A 16,072-nucleotide genomic window follows, 5' to 3' on the forward strand; every position below is an offset into this window, starting at 1 on the left:
CAGGCCCAGGTGCTCCTTAGTCATGCCCACGATGCCAGCGTTGCTGCCCACCTGCGCAGAGGGACAGGGCGGACGGTAAACGGTAAATGTTTTGGGTAGAAAAGCTTTTTATGTCGCGCAGTACGCCTCCCGTCCTGCGGGTGTCGCTGGACCACAATACCACTTCCCTTGTAGACTCCTCCCCCTTTTTACTCCTGCATCGGTCTGGGAGACCTCCTGTTCTGGGAGCATTACCATCATCTTGCTACAGAGGTGGTTTGCTTCCCTGCAAGAACTATACTGCAGTTGACTCCGCCATCCACTTGAGTTAGAAGGATTTTTAAAACCGACATATTTAAAACGGCGTTAAGAACGGTCGCCTGGCAGTCGGAGGGGGTTGGCCAATCATTTTACAGAACGTCATTGTTCAGCAGTGTGGATGCTCACATCGTTATGGTTATAGTTATAGTTCTTGGGGTGGATGCTCACAGTTATAGTTATTGTTCTTGGCGTGGACGCTCACACTGTTATAGTTATGGTTATGGTTATAGTTCTTGGCGTGGATGCTCACATCGTTATGGTTATAGTTATAGTTATAGTTCTTGGGGTGGACGCTCACACTGTTATAGTTAGTTATGGTCATAGTTCTTGGGATGGACGCTCACACTGTTACAGTTATGGTTATAGGTGTGGACTGTAATCATGGTTCTTCACCCATCTCTCACTCCCTGTGTGACCCGGCCGCCGGGTCTTTAATCCTCATCGTCCCCCATCCCCCTCTTTTCCAGGTCTCTGTCCATCCCCTCTTTTCCAGGTCTCTGTCCATCCCCCGCTCACCATCAGCATGCAGAAGTCGGGGAGGTGCCCGGTCATGCCGAACACGGTGGTCTTCAGGTACTTCTCGTGGCCCGCCAGGTCGATGAAGGTGATGACCTTGGAGGACTTCTCGCAGATCTTGGTCCAGTCCAGACTGCCCCCGTGGCTGTCGGGCTTGTTGACCACCTGGCCCTCGCGGTCGAAGCCCAGGATGTCGTTGCCCACGCTGCTGGTCCTCCCGCTCTCCATCTCGTGCTTGTGCCGGAAGAGCTTCTGCCGGGCGAAGCCGCGGCCGTTATCCAGCTCCCCGTGCGTCAGCACGCCCAGGAGAGTGCTCTTACCGGCGTCCACGTTCCCCACCACCGCCACCCTGAGGGAGAGAGGGAGAGAGGGAGTGGGAGAGAGGGAGGGAGGGAGACAGACAGAGAGATCAAATTGAGGAACAATTGCCTGAAATTAACCAATTGCAATTAGTCCTAGGGGATGGAAAGACAGCAAAAATAGCAGAGAAGTATGTGTTCAGTTGCCACAGCCTGAGGGACAGTGAGTGAGTGACACACGCACACGCTCACACACACACAAATTCATGATAAAACTGTTCACAACAATGTGAAGAGGTGACTAAAACACTTGAACATCCACACTCCAGGGAGAGGTGATTAAAACAGTTGAACATCCACACTCCAGAGAAATGGAGAGGTGACTAAAACACTTGAACATACACACTCCAGGGAGAGGTGACTAAAACACTTGAACATACACACTCCAGGAAGAGGTGACTAAAACACTTGAACATCCACACTCCAGAGAGTGGGAGAGGTGACTAAAACCCTTGAACATCCACACTCCAGAGTGGGAGAGGTGACTAAAACACTTGAACATCCACACTCCAGGGAGAGGTGACTAAAACACTTGAACATCCACACTCCAGAGTGGGAGAGGTGACTAAAACACTTGAACATCCACACTCCAGGGAGAGGTGCCTAAGACACTTGAACATCCACACTCCAGGGAGAGGTGAATAAAACACTTGGACATATACACTCCAGGGAGAGGTGACTAAAACACTTGAACATCCACACTCCAGAGAAATTGAGAGGTGACTAAAACACTTGAACATCCACACTCCAGAGTGGGAGAGGTGACTAAAACACTTGAACATCCACACTCCAGAGAGTGGGAGAGGTGACTAAAACCTTTGAACATCCACACTCCAGGGAGAGGTGCCTAAGACACTTGAACATCCACACTCCAGGGAGAGGTGAATAAAACACTTGAACATCCACACTCCAGAGAGAGTTGACTAAAACACTTGAACATCCACACTCCAGAGTGGGAGAGATGACTAAAACACTTGAACATCCACACTCCAGGGAGAGGTGCCTAAAACACTTGGAACATCCACACTCCAGAGTGGGAGAGGTGACTAAAACCTTTGAACATCCACACTCCAGAGAAATTGAGAGGTGACTAAAACACTTGAACATCCACACTCCAGAGTGGGAGAGGTGACTAAAACACTTGAACATCCACACTCCAGAGAGTGGGAGAGGTGACTAAAACCTTTGAACATCCACACTCCAGGGAGAGGTGCCTAAGACACTTGAACATCCACACTCCAGGGAGAGGTGCCTAAAACACTTGAACATCTACACTCCAGGGAGAGGTGACTGAAACACTTGAACATCCACACTCCAGAGTGGGAGAGGTGACTAAAACCTTTGAACATCCACACTCCAGGGAGAGGTGCCTGAAACACTTGAACATCCACACTCCAGAGTGGGAGAGGTGACTGAAACACTTGAATATCCACACTCCAGAGAAATGGAGAGGTGACTGAAACACTTGAACATCCACAGTCCAGGGAGAGGTGCCTGAAACACTTGAACATCCACACTCCAGGGAGAGGTGCCTAAGACACTTGAACATCCACACTCCAGGGAGAGGTGACTAAAACACTTGAACATCCACACTCCAGAGAGTGGGAGAGGTGCCTAAAACACTTGAACATCCACACTCCAGGGAGAGGTGCCTGAAACACTTGAACATCCACACTCCAGGGAGAGGTGCCTGAAACACTTGAACATCCACACTCCAGGGAGAGGTGAATAAAACACTTGAACATCCACACTCCAGAGAAATGGAGAGGTGACTGAAACACTTGAACATGCACAGTCCAGGGAGAGGTGACTAAAACACTTGAACATCCACACTCCAGAGAGTGGGAGAGGTGACTGAAACACTTGAACATCCACACTCCAGAGAAATGGAGAGGTGACTGAAACACTTGAACATCCACAGTCCAGGGAGAGGTGCCTGAAACACTTGAACATCCACACTCCAGAGAGAGGTGACTGAAACACTTGAACATCCACACTCCAGAGAGTGGGAGAGGTGACTAAAACACTTGAACATCCACACTCCAGGGAGAGGTGCCTGAAACACTTGAACATCCACACTCCAGAGAGTGGGAGAGGTGCCTAAAACACTTGAACATCCACACTCCAGGGAGAGGTGCCTGAAACACTTGAACATCCACAGTCCAGGGAGAGGTGCCTGAAACACTTGAACGCTCACCTGACCTCCAGGAAGTCTGCCTCGTCGAGCCGGCGGCGGATGAGGTAGTCGCGCACGAGACCCGCCGCCTCGCTCCGCTCACGCAGCAGGACGAGGTCCGCGTCAATCTGCTCGCTCAGCGACTGCACCGTGGCAACCGACGCTTCCATGTCCCGCTCGTCCAGCCCATAATCGCCCCCGTCTGGAAGGGCCAGGTACACAGACAGGTTTAACGTTCCCTGCGCTGGGAAACAGACACCCGATTGGCCGACTGGCCAGCCCACACGGGCGCTCCCGATTAGCCGACTGGCCCACGCCCGGTGCTCCCGATTGGCCAACTGGCCCACGCGGGTGCTCCCGATTGGCCGTCCCACACGGGCGCTCCCGATTGGCCGACTGGCCCACACGGGCGCTCCCGATTGGCCGACTGGCCCACATGGGTGCTCCCGATTGGCCCACACAGGCGCTCCCGATTATAAGTATTATCCAACACCGTATGAAGCCTGGTTTTGAAAACCCCCAGTGTTTCTGCCGACAGCAGGAAAGGTGACAGAGAAGAGGTCAGAGGTCAGAGGTCAGACAGCAAGGTGAAGGATCAGGAGCAGGGCGGTTTCTCATTTCTCCTGAAGTGTGGCCACTCCCACAGGGGTCCCCCCAGATCCCAAACAGGGTTATTGAGCGGTGTGTTTTTATACGGGTTCATGCAGGCCCATTACTGATTGTGTGTGTTATTGAGCCGTGTGTTTTTATATGAGTCCATTACTGATTGTGTGTGTTATTGAGCCGTGTGTTTTTATACAGGCCCATTACTGATTGTGTGTGTTATTGAGCCGTGTGTTTTTATATGAGTCCATTACTGATTTTGTGTGTGTTATTGAGCCGTGTGTTTTTATACAGGCCCATTACTGATTGTGTGTGTTATTGAGCCGTGTGTTTTTATATGAGCCCATTACTGATTGTGTGTGTTATTGAGCTGTGTGTTTTTATACAGGCCCATTACTGATTGTGTGTGTTATTGAGCTGTGTGTTTTTATATGAGTCCATTACTGATTGTGTGTGTTATTGAGCCGTGTGTTTTTATATGAGTCCATTACTGATTGTGTGTGTTATTGAGCTGTGTGTTTTTATATGAGTCCATTACTGATTGTGTGTGTTATTGAGCCGTGTGTTTTTATACAGGCCCATTACTGATTGTGTGTGTTATTGAGCCGTGTGTTTTTATACAGGCCCATTACTGATTGTGTGTGTTATTGAGCCGTGTGTTTTTATACAGGCCCATTACTGATTGTGTGTGTTATTGAGCTGTGTGTTTTTATACGGGTTCATGCAGGCCCGTTACTGAGTGTATGTTGAATTGAGAACTTTTGTGGCTTTTCTGAGAGGGCGACACCAAACATTCTGAACGCCGTGAACGGTCTGGCATTTGACCCTGGCATTTGACCAGGGGCAGGAGAAGGACGGGGCACTCCTGACCATTACATTAACTACATTACATTACATTAATGGCATTTGGCAGACGCTGTTATCCAGAGCGACGTACAGTTGATTAGACTAAGCAGGAGACAATCCTCCCCAGGAGCAATGCAGGGCTAAGGGCCTGACTCAAGCCCTTGCTGTGCGGATCTTATTGTGGCTCCACCGGGATTAGAGCCACTGGCCTCGTGTGTCCCAGTCATGCACCTTAACCGCTACGCGACAGGCCGCCCCCCCGTGTGGAGGGCAGGCGAGGGGAATGGGGCGCGGCAGGGGGGGCCCCTCACCTGAGCCGACCCCCAGCACGTAGATGGTCTCCCCGCAGCCCTCCTCCATCCGCACCCTGAGCTGCCGCAGTAACGAGTCAAACTGCTCTCCTGTGGGGCTGACCAGCACCAACTGAGAGAGAGAGAGGGAGGGGGGGGGGGAGAGAGAGAGGGGGGGAGAGAGAGGGGGAGAGAGGGGGGGAGAGAGAGAGAGGGGGGGAGAGAGAGAGAGAGGGAGAGGGAGAGGGGGGGGGGAGAGAGGGGGGGGAGAGGGGGGGGGGAGAGGGAGAGAGAGGGGGGGAGAGAGGGGGGGGGAGAGGGAGAGAGAGGGGGGGAGAGAGGGGGGGGGAGAGGGAGAGAGAGGGGGGGAGAGAGGGGGGGGGGAGAGGGAGAGAGAGGGGGGGGAGAGAGTGGGGGGAGAGGGAGAGAGAGAGGGGGAGGGGGGGAGGGGGAGAGAGGGGGGGAGAGAGAGAGCGTGGGGGAGGGAGGGAGAGAGAGGGGGGGAGAGGGAGAGAGGGGGAGAGAGAGGGGGAGAGAGAGAGAGAGGGGGGGAGAGAGAGGGGGGGGAGAGGGGGAGAGAGGGAGGGGGAGAGGGAGATAGAGAGGGGAGAGAGAGAGGGGGGGAGAGGGAGAGAGAGAGAGAGAGAGAGAGAGGGAGGGAGAGGGCGAGAGAGAGAGAGAGAGAGAGAGGGGGAGAGGGCGAGAGGGAGACAGAGGGGGGTGAGAGAGAAAAAAGAGACAGAGACAGACGTTAGAACGGTATCCTATGGTACAGCAGAGGTCACCTTTTCACCACAGCTGGGGAGGTTAAAAAGACAACAGGTGAGAGCCGAGACAATAGCACAGGTCAATACAACAGCGTGACGCTGGGCTGTGCTGCAGGCATAGAGGGAGGGGGCTGGAGACAGACCTGAGAGAGAGAGAGAGAGAGAGAGAGAGAGAGAGAGAGAGAGAGAGAGAGAGAGAGAGAGAGAGAGAGAGAGAGGAGAGAGAGAGAGAGAGAGAGAGAGAGAGAGAGAGAGAGAGAGAGAGAGAGAGAGAGAGAGAGAGAGAGAGAGAGAGAGAGAGAGAACACCTTTCCCATGGAGTAGCACACCGGCCTCCACCAGACATGAAGGCTACATCCAGATTAGGACTGCAGTGAAAACCTCACAGGACAGTACAGATCCAGCAACAGGATCTGGACTCACAGGGGAAAAACTCCGTAGGCTCCGGGGTCAGGCCAGATTAGGGGGTCGGGGAGGGTTAGAGGGCAGCCATTTTCCATAGCAGAGGCACTTCTCCAATGGCCAGAAGCTCACCCAGCTGTCTCACAGCCCACAGGCCAGGACAGCGGACCCTGTGCATCGGCATCAACTCAGCTTCATATCACCCAACGGAAAGGCAGAATAATTGTTAGGAGCCAGCAATGTTAGCATTAGTCAGGGCGTTTAGAACAGGTCCTATTCAGTCAGAGGCCCCTTGCCATGACGTTTCTCCAGCACAATTAGTGCATTATCCAGAGCTCAGCAGTACACACACACACACACACACTCACACTCACAAACACAAACACAAACACAAACACAAATGCAAACATTCCTGTTGCACAAAAGCCAATGGGTATTCCCAATTTCTCTGTGCTATCCAACGGCCTTGGACAATCCCACAGTATGGCGCACCATAGCAAAGAGGAGACCCCACCACACACCAAAACTTTAAAGTCTGTCTTTAAAGTCAACAAAGATATTTGGCCTAGGGTACAATGTGCCTGATTCAAACGCCAAGCCGGGTGACGAGGAAGCTTGGTTTTTTTTTTGGTTGTTTGTGATACCAAAAACAGATTACTGCCACAGAGCTTTGAACCTTGTTTGAGAGTGTGTGGATTGGAAAGACAGTGGGGGCAATTGCTGCCAACTCAGAAGTTACTTCTAGATACATGCAGACTAGGATTCCAGTATGACACCAATTATCATGCCACTAAATGTGATCTTTCATGTACAACATGTTTTAAATGACAATTTCGCGGGGGGGGAAAAAACACTAGCTCCCTATGTTAATTCTACCGCTTAGTACGTTAATGACATCCCAATACAAGAGTTGGCAAAGTTGCCAAAAATAAACTTAATTTAACAGTGATACGGTCAATAAAAACGCTATTTACGCAGACACCGACCGTACAGGCCAAATTAACTTAAATTTGCCACCTTTCATTATAGTTTAGTGCTTGTAACGTTAGCTAGCTAATGTTAGATTACCGTAACGTATTAAGGTAGCTACAAGCTAGTAGCTAAGTAATATCACTGGCTAGGTAGTTCAGGTATGCATTAGCTATGCATCACTTTATTGCAAGTCAATACGTGACATCAATTCAAGTGCATTATATTTCGTTGGCGTAAACAACGACATTAGCTAGCATGTCCATTGCTTGCTTAAACGTTACCAGGCTTAGCAAGCATACTAGCTAACGAATACGGTGACGTGGTCTAGTACAGCCAGCTGGCTAGCTCACTAGCTAAGTTACGTTAGTCTACATTGGTGGAAATATAGTTCGGTTAATCTACTTTCAATCATGGTAAAATATTGGTTATCTTCCGTAAATCAGATGCACGGCTTGATTTATACAAAAACAGTAGTAACTTACAGATCAAACATAGGGCCTACCTTACTAGTAAAGTCTAAGTGATCCACGGCCTCGCCATTTAATCTCTCCCCGTCCTCACAGCTCTCTGTACCAGTTACGTCTTCTTCACATCCTCGGTCCGGCGCGAACATGCAAGCGGGCACTAGGGACTCCGCAGTCGGTACTGGACTTGAGCTTGTCTCTGTCGCCGCCATATCCTCAAACCTTGTGCAAATATGAAAGGACAGTATGCTATATCCGAGCTACGTTAGTTAGTAACTAACATGCCAACTAGCTAGCTAAGCTTGCAATGAAGCTAGCTAAATATGCTAGCTAGCTCGCTAAGGCAAAGTACTTGAAGTACCGGTATCTTAGCTGGCCAAACTACGTTAACTTGCTAACACTAGCTCGTTAGTTAGCTCACTGGCTCACAGCCGTTTTAAAACAAGTTACACACTGGACAGACCAGAATAGTTGACAAGTGTACGTTATTAATGAAAGTAGCTAACTGTTAACCAACTGCATAAATGCTTTGAAATACAAGAAAGCATGCATTTACAAATGCATTTATGCGATGTCTCGCCAACGCCACAGCAGTAGCTAGCTAGCCATAATAACACAACCATACCATTAGGGTTGCAACCACGCAGTGTTGGTTGACTATGTTAATTCAAGTAGCCACCCCCACCACACCTCCTTATGAATTATTAATTAATCTTTCGGTTCGTAAAAATAAAATGATCAAGCCCTCAAATCAGTGTCAATATAAATATGATAATTTAGGTGCCTCATTATTTGCCTTTTCATTATTCTTAACTGGCTAACGTTAGTCTAACCTATCCTTAGTAGAGGTTAAGTCATACCGCTTGGTTGCTTGTTGGCTACAGTAACGTTAGCTATAGCAACGTACCTGATCTATAGATGTCCAGGCAGCCACGGTGGCTAAACGAAATTCCACTAAAGTTAGCTACTTCTCCCAAACTGGCAGTGTTACACGGAATTTGTAAATAGCATATGTGCGCAAACGATTCGATCTATCAAGATCTTGGTCAAATGAGGAAACCTGACATCATAAAGCCTTTTATACTAGCCTTGCTGACGTTATCTGTAGGAACTATTGCTGATGCAAAGAACTGCAAGAAGTAGTGCAGCCCAATCCGTGCGCAATTCCTAAGATAGGCTTGTATTGTATTTCACTTCTGGGGGTGGTGAAACTTGTTATACGGACTTTCATTGTACAATAGCGTGTTCAAAGCATTGACGCCGTTTTATGAAGATGTGTCCACAGATGCCTGCCATGAGCCACTTATACCGCAATATTTCCTTTAACGCATTAAAATGCATGAACATGGAACATGGAAATGGAAACAACTGTAGCTTGTATCAGGCGTCACATATTACAGATTTTTGCCCGAAGACATTTTCTAGACACAGCTGTCATATTCGGGCATTGGTGCATGATGTTAGCAGTGTGGAAAGTGTATCTTTATAATCAATGCGCAAATAATTATAATAACAAGATTTGTGCCTTGGTCATATGAGGAAACCTAACCATCATAATAACTTTTCAAATTCCTAGCCTTTCTGACGTTATCTGAAAGAAGAACTAGGCTACTGCTGATGCAAATAATTGCAAGAAACTCAACCCGACCATGCGCAGTTCATAGGTTTTTCCACTTCTGGGGGCGGTGACACGGCTCATTGAAAACAACGCACAACATAACAACAATATATCAAGTGTCATTCATCAGAGACTTTTGCTCTTAGACGTTTTCTAGACACGGCCACGTTCGGGCATAGCTGTGGCAGCGTTGTGCGCGAGTGGAAAGTGTTTATCTAGCATCAGTGCCCAAAAAATTGTAACAACAAAGATCTGTCCCTTGGTCATATGAACAAACCTAACATCATAAAGTTTATTTTCATATTACTAGGCTTGCTGACGTTGACACTATGAAGAACTATTGCTGATGCAAACATTTGCAAGAAGCTATAGCCTGCAGCATTTCACTTTTGGGGGTGGAGACACTTGTTCGATAGTCTTGTAGTCTACTCATTGTACATACTATGTTGCCCGAATAACAACAAATATCAAGTGCCTTTTGCGGTACAATATTTTCTAGACACTGGTTTATTCAAAGAAGAAAAAACGAGGTCATTTTAATGGATAGAAAGTAGTCTACAGTACGGTGAAAAAACTATCAAATACAATTTTCATTGATATTTATACATTAATACCTTTTCATTTTGTTGATTTTAACTGAATATATAAATCCAGTATGTTATAAATATATATATAAATCCAGTGATGTTAATAATTGTATTTCCAGATCTGGAATATTTCAGTATTACCTTTGTAAGTCACTGTGGGTGAGAGTGTCTGCTATGTAACTATAGCAATTACATGGATATGTATTTTTAAAAAAAGTGTGTATCTAGTATCAGTACGCAAATAATTTGAACAACAAAGATCTGTCCCTTGGTCATATTAGGAAACCTAACATCATAAAGTTTTTAACAAACGAGGTGTCACGTTTCAGGTCTGTCTCGCCATGTTTTATGTTTATTCATTTTGTCTTAGTCTTGTATTGTCTTATCATGTATTATGTTAGTCTAGGTTCGTCATGTTGTTTAGTTTATTTCTTGTTACGATTTATTTTCTCGTCATGTCTAGTTATGTTTCGTTACGATTATATTACCTTGTTATGTTGAATGGTTATCGTCTTAGTTTCGTTTTGTGTTATGTTTTGATTTATGTTTATTGTTACGTAGACTGGCTACTGTTTAAACATACACTTTTACATGTCTTTCCGCAAACCTTGCGTTCCGCCTTTTCTCTCTCATTTGTCTATTTACTAAAACTACTAACGCTAGATCAGGATTGGGTAGAAACTAACAAACTAATCATGTGTTCATGTTACCTTACGTTTCTCGTGCATGTCATTTACTAATTTACTAATGCTAGGGCAGGATAGGTTTATTACTAACGATTACTAATCACCTTGTTAAACTTGTCATCCATCGCACCTGTTTTCCATTTCCTTGCCACGCTCTAACTAATTGTCTACACCTGTCTACATCTGCATTTATATCCCAGTCGCGCAACTGTTCACTGCGAAATTGTCTGCCTCTAGTTCTACTACGCAACTCTTGAGCAGTAGTTGCTGTTTGGTTACACGTTACGATCCAAGCCTGTTACCGACCATTGTCTATTGATTTCTGTTTCGTTGACCACTGTTTGTTTTTGACCACGTCCTCGCCTACCGTTTTGTACTTTTGCTTCGCTGATTGTTTCATGGTTTCGACTCCCGCTTCGCCCACGACTACGCCTCTGCCTGCCGTCCGCCTGTTCATCTGCCCCGCTGACAGCTCTCCTGCTACCGGACCTCCCTGCACGTCTACCGACTACGAGCTTGCCTCTTCCCTCGGCACCGTACTTTTTGTTTGGCTGGATCTTCGTGTATGGACTTTGCTTGTTTTGACTACGCTCCTGGGATTCGTCCCGAATAAAGCCCTAACGGGACTTTATTTAACCATTGTTTCTGAGTCGTGCATTTTGGGTCCAACCCCCACGCACCCGTCTCACGAGGGGCAGATCCAAAACGTAATCCAGAGAGAGGCTAAGGTCGTAATCAAGGCAGACCGATACATGAAGGGTGATCAGAAGAGTCGTCAAAAAACCAAGAAGACAGCCAAGCAAAGGTACAAAATCGAAATAAAAAAAAACACAGATTCAAAACCAGGCAGATGTGGAAAAAAAAAAAAAAAAAAAAACACTAAGTCCCAAAATCAGGGCACAGAGAAACAGACAGAAAAACAGGGTAACAGGAAAAAAGCTAGAACCATCCATTATCTTAACCCGCTTATCCTGAACAGGGTCACAGGGGGGCTGGAGCCTATCCCAGCATACATTGGGCGAAAGGCAGGAATAAACCCTGGACAGGTTGCCAGTCCATCGCAGGGCACACACACCATTCACTCATACCTATGGGCAATTTAGACTCTCCAATCAGCCTAACCTGCATGTCTTTGGACTGTGGGAGGAAACCCACGCAGACACGGGGAGAACATGCAAACTCCACACAGAGAGGCCCTGGCTGACAGGGATTCGAACCCAGGACCTCCTAGCTGTGAGGCGGCAGTGCTACCCACTGCACCATCCATGCCGCCAAGCTAGAACCAGGGGAAAGGAATACAAGGGCAGACTGAAAACTGGGAGAGGACAAACTAGCTCTGAACAAATGAAAGAGACCAGCATATATATAAAAGATCAGGGGAAAACAAGAATCAGGTGTGTGAACTGGGGAACAGATAAGGAACGTGAAATAAATGACAAGAGACAGGAAGGAAGTACATATAAGGAGTGGGAGGCAGAGACAACAAATGGAGCACAGTGCAACAAATGAAGGCAAGGGAATGAAACTGAAAACAGACTATGGTGGTCACAGAGGGAAACAAGAGGCAAAAATGCAAGGGACTTAAACACAAAACAGCTGAACCTCTTGTCTGCATGCTTGTATGCATTTACTTGCTGCCACATTATTGGCTGATTAAATATTTGCATTAACAGGCTGGTGTACAGGTCTACCTAATAGTATATACATATTAGACTTACTCTGATCACTACAAGTTAGCAAAATTACATGTAACATGACCATCATCTTGGGCAAATTGTAAGGCCAACTACTGGTCCTGCTAGTCAATAGAATAATAGGTTATTCAACCCTTAGTTACTTAACCATTTTTGTCCTGAGACACATATTAAAGGGACATATAGGACAGAAACAGGAAACCATGCCCATTGCTCTCTTTAAGGACTCTCTATACACCATGTCTCTTGGTTGTGTTATCTCTTCCCATGGCTTTTCTTATCATTCTTATACCGATGACACTCAACTCTTTCTTTCCTTCTCGCCAATACCCAGGTCACCACACAGATCTCTGCCTGCTTGGCTGATATCTCTGCGTGGATGACTTCACTCCACCTGAAGCTTAACCTTGCCAAGACTGAGCTTCTCTACTTCCCTGCTAAGTCCTCTCCGACAATCGACCTCGGACTTTACTATCCTCCTCCCATATGGCCAAGAAATTTTGGGTGACTCTTGATACCTGCCTCACCCTGGCTCCACATGTATCCTCCACTGCCAGAACCTGCAGGTTCTTCTTCTACAATGTACGCCGCATCCGTCACCTCCTGACGGAGACAGCCACCCAGCTCCTAGTCCAGGCGCTCGTCATTTCCCATCTGGATTACTGCAACTCCCTCCTAGCCGGTCTCCCAGCTTGTGCCATCAAGCCCCTCCAGCTGGTCCAGAATGCTGCAGCCCACCTGATCACCAGTCAGCTCAGGTCAGCTCATGTCACCCCACTCCTCATTGGCCTCCACTGGCTTCCTATTGTCACACGTATCCGCTTCAAGTCCCTAGTGTTGGCATTCCAGGCTGCTAAGGGGACTGCCCCACCTTACATACAATCCTTAATCACTCCCTACTCCCCAGCAAGAGTGCCAGTCTGCCAGTTCTGGTCACCTTATGGTTCCCTCACTACGAGTACGCTGCACGTTCATGCCTGTTTTCCGTTCTGGTTCCTCAGTGGTGGTATGACTTGCCTACCACTGTCAGGACAGCAGAATCCCTCCCCATATTTCAACTCAGACTCATATTTCCTCCCCCCCTTCCGATATCCCTCTTGTCTAACCCTAACCCTTAAAAAAAAAAAAAAAACTATGACTGTCTTTTTGTTTAGAACAGCCCTTCATGGGTATTTTACCAGTTATGGATTTGATGCTTTAACCTGTGGAAGAACCTATGCACTTGTAATGTAAAATGTAAAATGTACATTTACATGCACCCCGATTACTGGGAGTAATCCGTTTATGCCAGTATATAGATTATTGTTTACACATGGATATACAGTCTCCTCCAAAATTATTGCAACAGCATGGCCAATTTCTTTGTTTTTGCAATACACTGAATGCATTTGGGGTTGAGATTGAAAGATGAACACAAGACAAGTGTTCAGAATGTCAGGTTTTATTTCCTGGTACCTGGTTTACACCTAAATGTGTTAAAATACTTAGAACGTAGCAACTTTGGTATCACACCACCCAATATTTATGTGAGCAAAAGTATTGGAACAGAGAATATTTAAGTAAATGTAAGTAAATAACACTTAAAACCCCTTTGTGCAAATCTGGCACTCCTTACCCATTTGAGGCTTTATAACTCAGAGATGAGCACCATGGAGACTTTAAAAACAGCTTAAATGAAGCAAGACACTTGTACCATTTACAAAACCAACTTAATCTAGTTTATTTTCAGAATTTAGATCTAAATTAAGTGCTACAAATACAAAATGTATAAACGTAATGCAAAAAAGAAGGAGAAAATACTAAAATGGTTATACCCAACCTATACATTGTCTGAATTATAAACTCCTTGAGCACAAGTCAAAATCTGAGGATGAAAATGTAAGCAGTGTACCTTGGTGTCCCTTTGTATCTCCAAATCTATCCAAAATTGATAAATTGTGCATTGTGGTAAATCATAAAAAAAACATATTTTATGATGTTTTGACTCATGAAACTAACTTCAACATAATTTCATTCATTATCCTAACCCAATTATCCTGAACAGGGTCGCAGGGGGGCTGGAGCCTATCCCAGCATACATTGGGCGAAAGGCAGGAATACACCCTGGACAGTCCATTACAGGGCACACACACCATTCACTCACACACTCATACCTACGGGCAATTTAGACTCTCCAATCAGCCTATCCTGCCATGTAGAGGCAGGCACCATCCATGCCGCCGCTACTTAATTCCCCAGGTAGGCATATACGTATTTTGGCGGCACGGATGGTGCAGTAGGTAGCACTGCCGCCTCACAGCAAGGAGTTCCTGGGTTCGAATCCCCGTCGGCCGGGGCCTCTCTGTGTGGAGTTTGCATGTCCTCACCGTGTCTGCGTGGGTTTCCTCCGGGTACTCCGGTTTCCTCCCACAGTCCAAAGACATGCAGGTTAGGCTGATTGGACAGTCTAAATTGCCCATAGGGTGTGAGTGAGTGAATGGCTGTGCGGATCTTATAATGGCTACACCGGGATTAGAACCACCGACCTTGGGTGTCCCAATCATTTACCTTAACCACTACGCTACAGGCCGCCCTTATTGGGCCACCGGGGCTTGAGCCAACCGCGCAGCTCTCGGTCAAGCACCTCAGCCACTAGGCCACAGGCCGCCCCGTTTGGGGACCAAAAGTAATTGGACAGCTATTTCTGAATAGTCAGGTGTATTCACTCGCATCCTTGGTGCAGGTATAAGAGAGCTTTCAGTATCAAATCTTGATTCTAGGCTTTTGATTGATTGCCTTTGGGGGTCTGTTATTGGCATTTGTCAACCGTCGAGGAAGCCAACATGAGGCTGAGAAGCAGAAAGAAACACAAATCGTACCGCTGTCCAAATACTTACGGACTGCACGTGTACAACATTTATGCAGTTTTCCCAACCAATCAACCGTCTCAAGGACAGTCGAAATTGATGTAGGGGAGGCACCTAATTCAGTCACCTGCAACCACTCTATCAATAAATGAATGTCCGACTGCTCGCTCCAGAACAAAGAGCAAAGAGCAAAGTTGGCAGTTGCACAACATTCTCTGAATTTGTTATTATTTAAAAAAAAAACCAGCATGACACCATTGTTACTTATTTTATTTTAATGGAGTCAAGAATTCATGGAGTCAAATTCAGACCTCAAGCACATGCTACCATTCAAGTATTGAATCATTTTTGTTTTCAAAATTAAAGAAGTAAATATGCCTTCATGATATAAATAGCTGTGTTATGAATAAATTCAGTAATATATTGTATATGAGTTAATAAATTGTGAAATAATTTTGTAATGTAATAATTCTCAACTATGATCAAAATTAAAACTAATTTGCACAACGGCAATGTTAAATCTAATTTCATTTCTATTTCATGATAACAAAAGTGCTCAGTTTAACAGGAAGTTGGTTTTATAATAATATTACATTAGTAGATCAGTTATTTAATAGGGAGGGGTTTCTTTTCACTTATCAGGAGTTTTTATCAGAATATAATATCCCAGTAACACCTGGGGATTATGCCAAAATCTTTGGTGCAATACCCTCCGGAGTCTGTATGCTGTTTAAATCCCAGCCAAGGCTTAATATCTGACAATTGCCCTTGTTATCTCCAACATACACTCCCATAGGAAAAATGTGCTTTCTCAATAACGCTGGTAAGAACAACAAACTATTCCAAAGAGGCGTTATTACTTTACCGTATGTAATTTCATTCTGGAATCAATTTGTAGATTATATGACATGGAAAAGGGCCTGGCTTCTACCTAATCGATTTTTAA

The 16,072-nt window shown here is 46.2% G+C and overlaps 1 protein-coding gene across 4 annotated transcripts in view; it reads right to left on the minus strand.

Annotated features, from left to right (window-relative positions):
- Positions 1-16,072, minus strand: part of LOC133116296 (GTP-binding protein 1-like) — a 30,111-nt gene that overhangs the window by 13,542 nt on the left and 497 nt on the right. Inside the window, exons 1-6 of one of the 4 annotated variants that reach the window (XM_061225746.1) lie at positions 8,603-8,731; positions 7,734-7,917; positions 5,112-5,223; positions 3,373-3,553; positions 817-1,165; positions 1-51 (exon numbers count right to left, since the gene is read on the minus strand). The exon at positions 1-51 is cut by the window's left edge and continues 73 nt beyond it. In XM_061225746.1, coding sequence (XP_061081730.1) covers positions 1-51; positions 817-1,165; positions 3,373-3,553; positions 5,112-5,223; positions 7,734-7,907 — 867 coding nt within the window. In that variant the 5' untranslated portion in view covers positions 7,908-7,917; positions 8,603-8,731. Of the gene's footprint in view, positions 52-816; positions 1,166-3,372; positions 3,554-5,111; positions 5,224-7,733; positions 7,918-8,251; positions 8,286-8,320; positions 8,379-8,602; positions 8,732-16,072 lie in introns of those variants that run through there. The other 3 variants (XM_061225738.1, XM_061225759.1, XM_061225753.1) reach the window with 3 other exon arrangements.

This window comes from Conger conger, chromosome 2 (assembly GCF_963514075.1).
Source record: "Conger conger chromosome 2, fConCon1.1, whole genome shotgun sequence".
Lineage (NCBI taxonomy): Eukaryota > Metazoa > Chordata > Actinopteri > Anguilliformes > Congridae > Conger > Conger conger.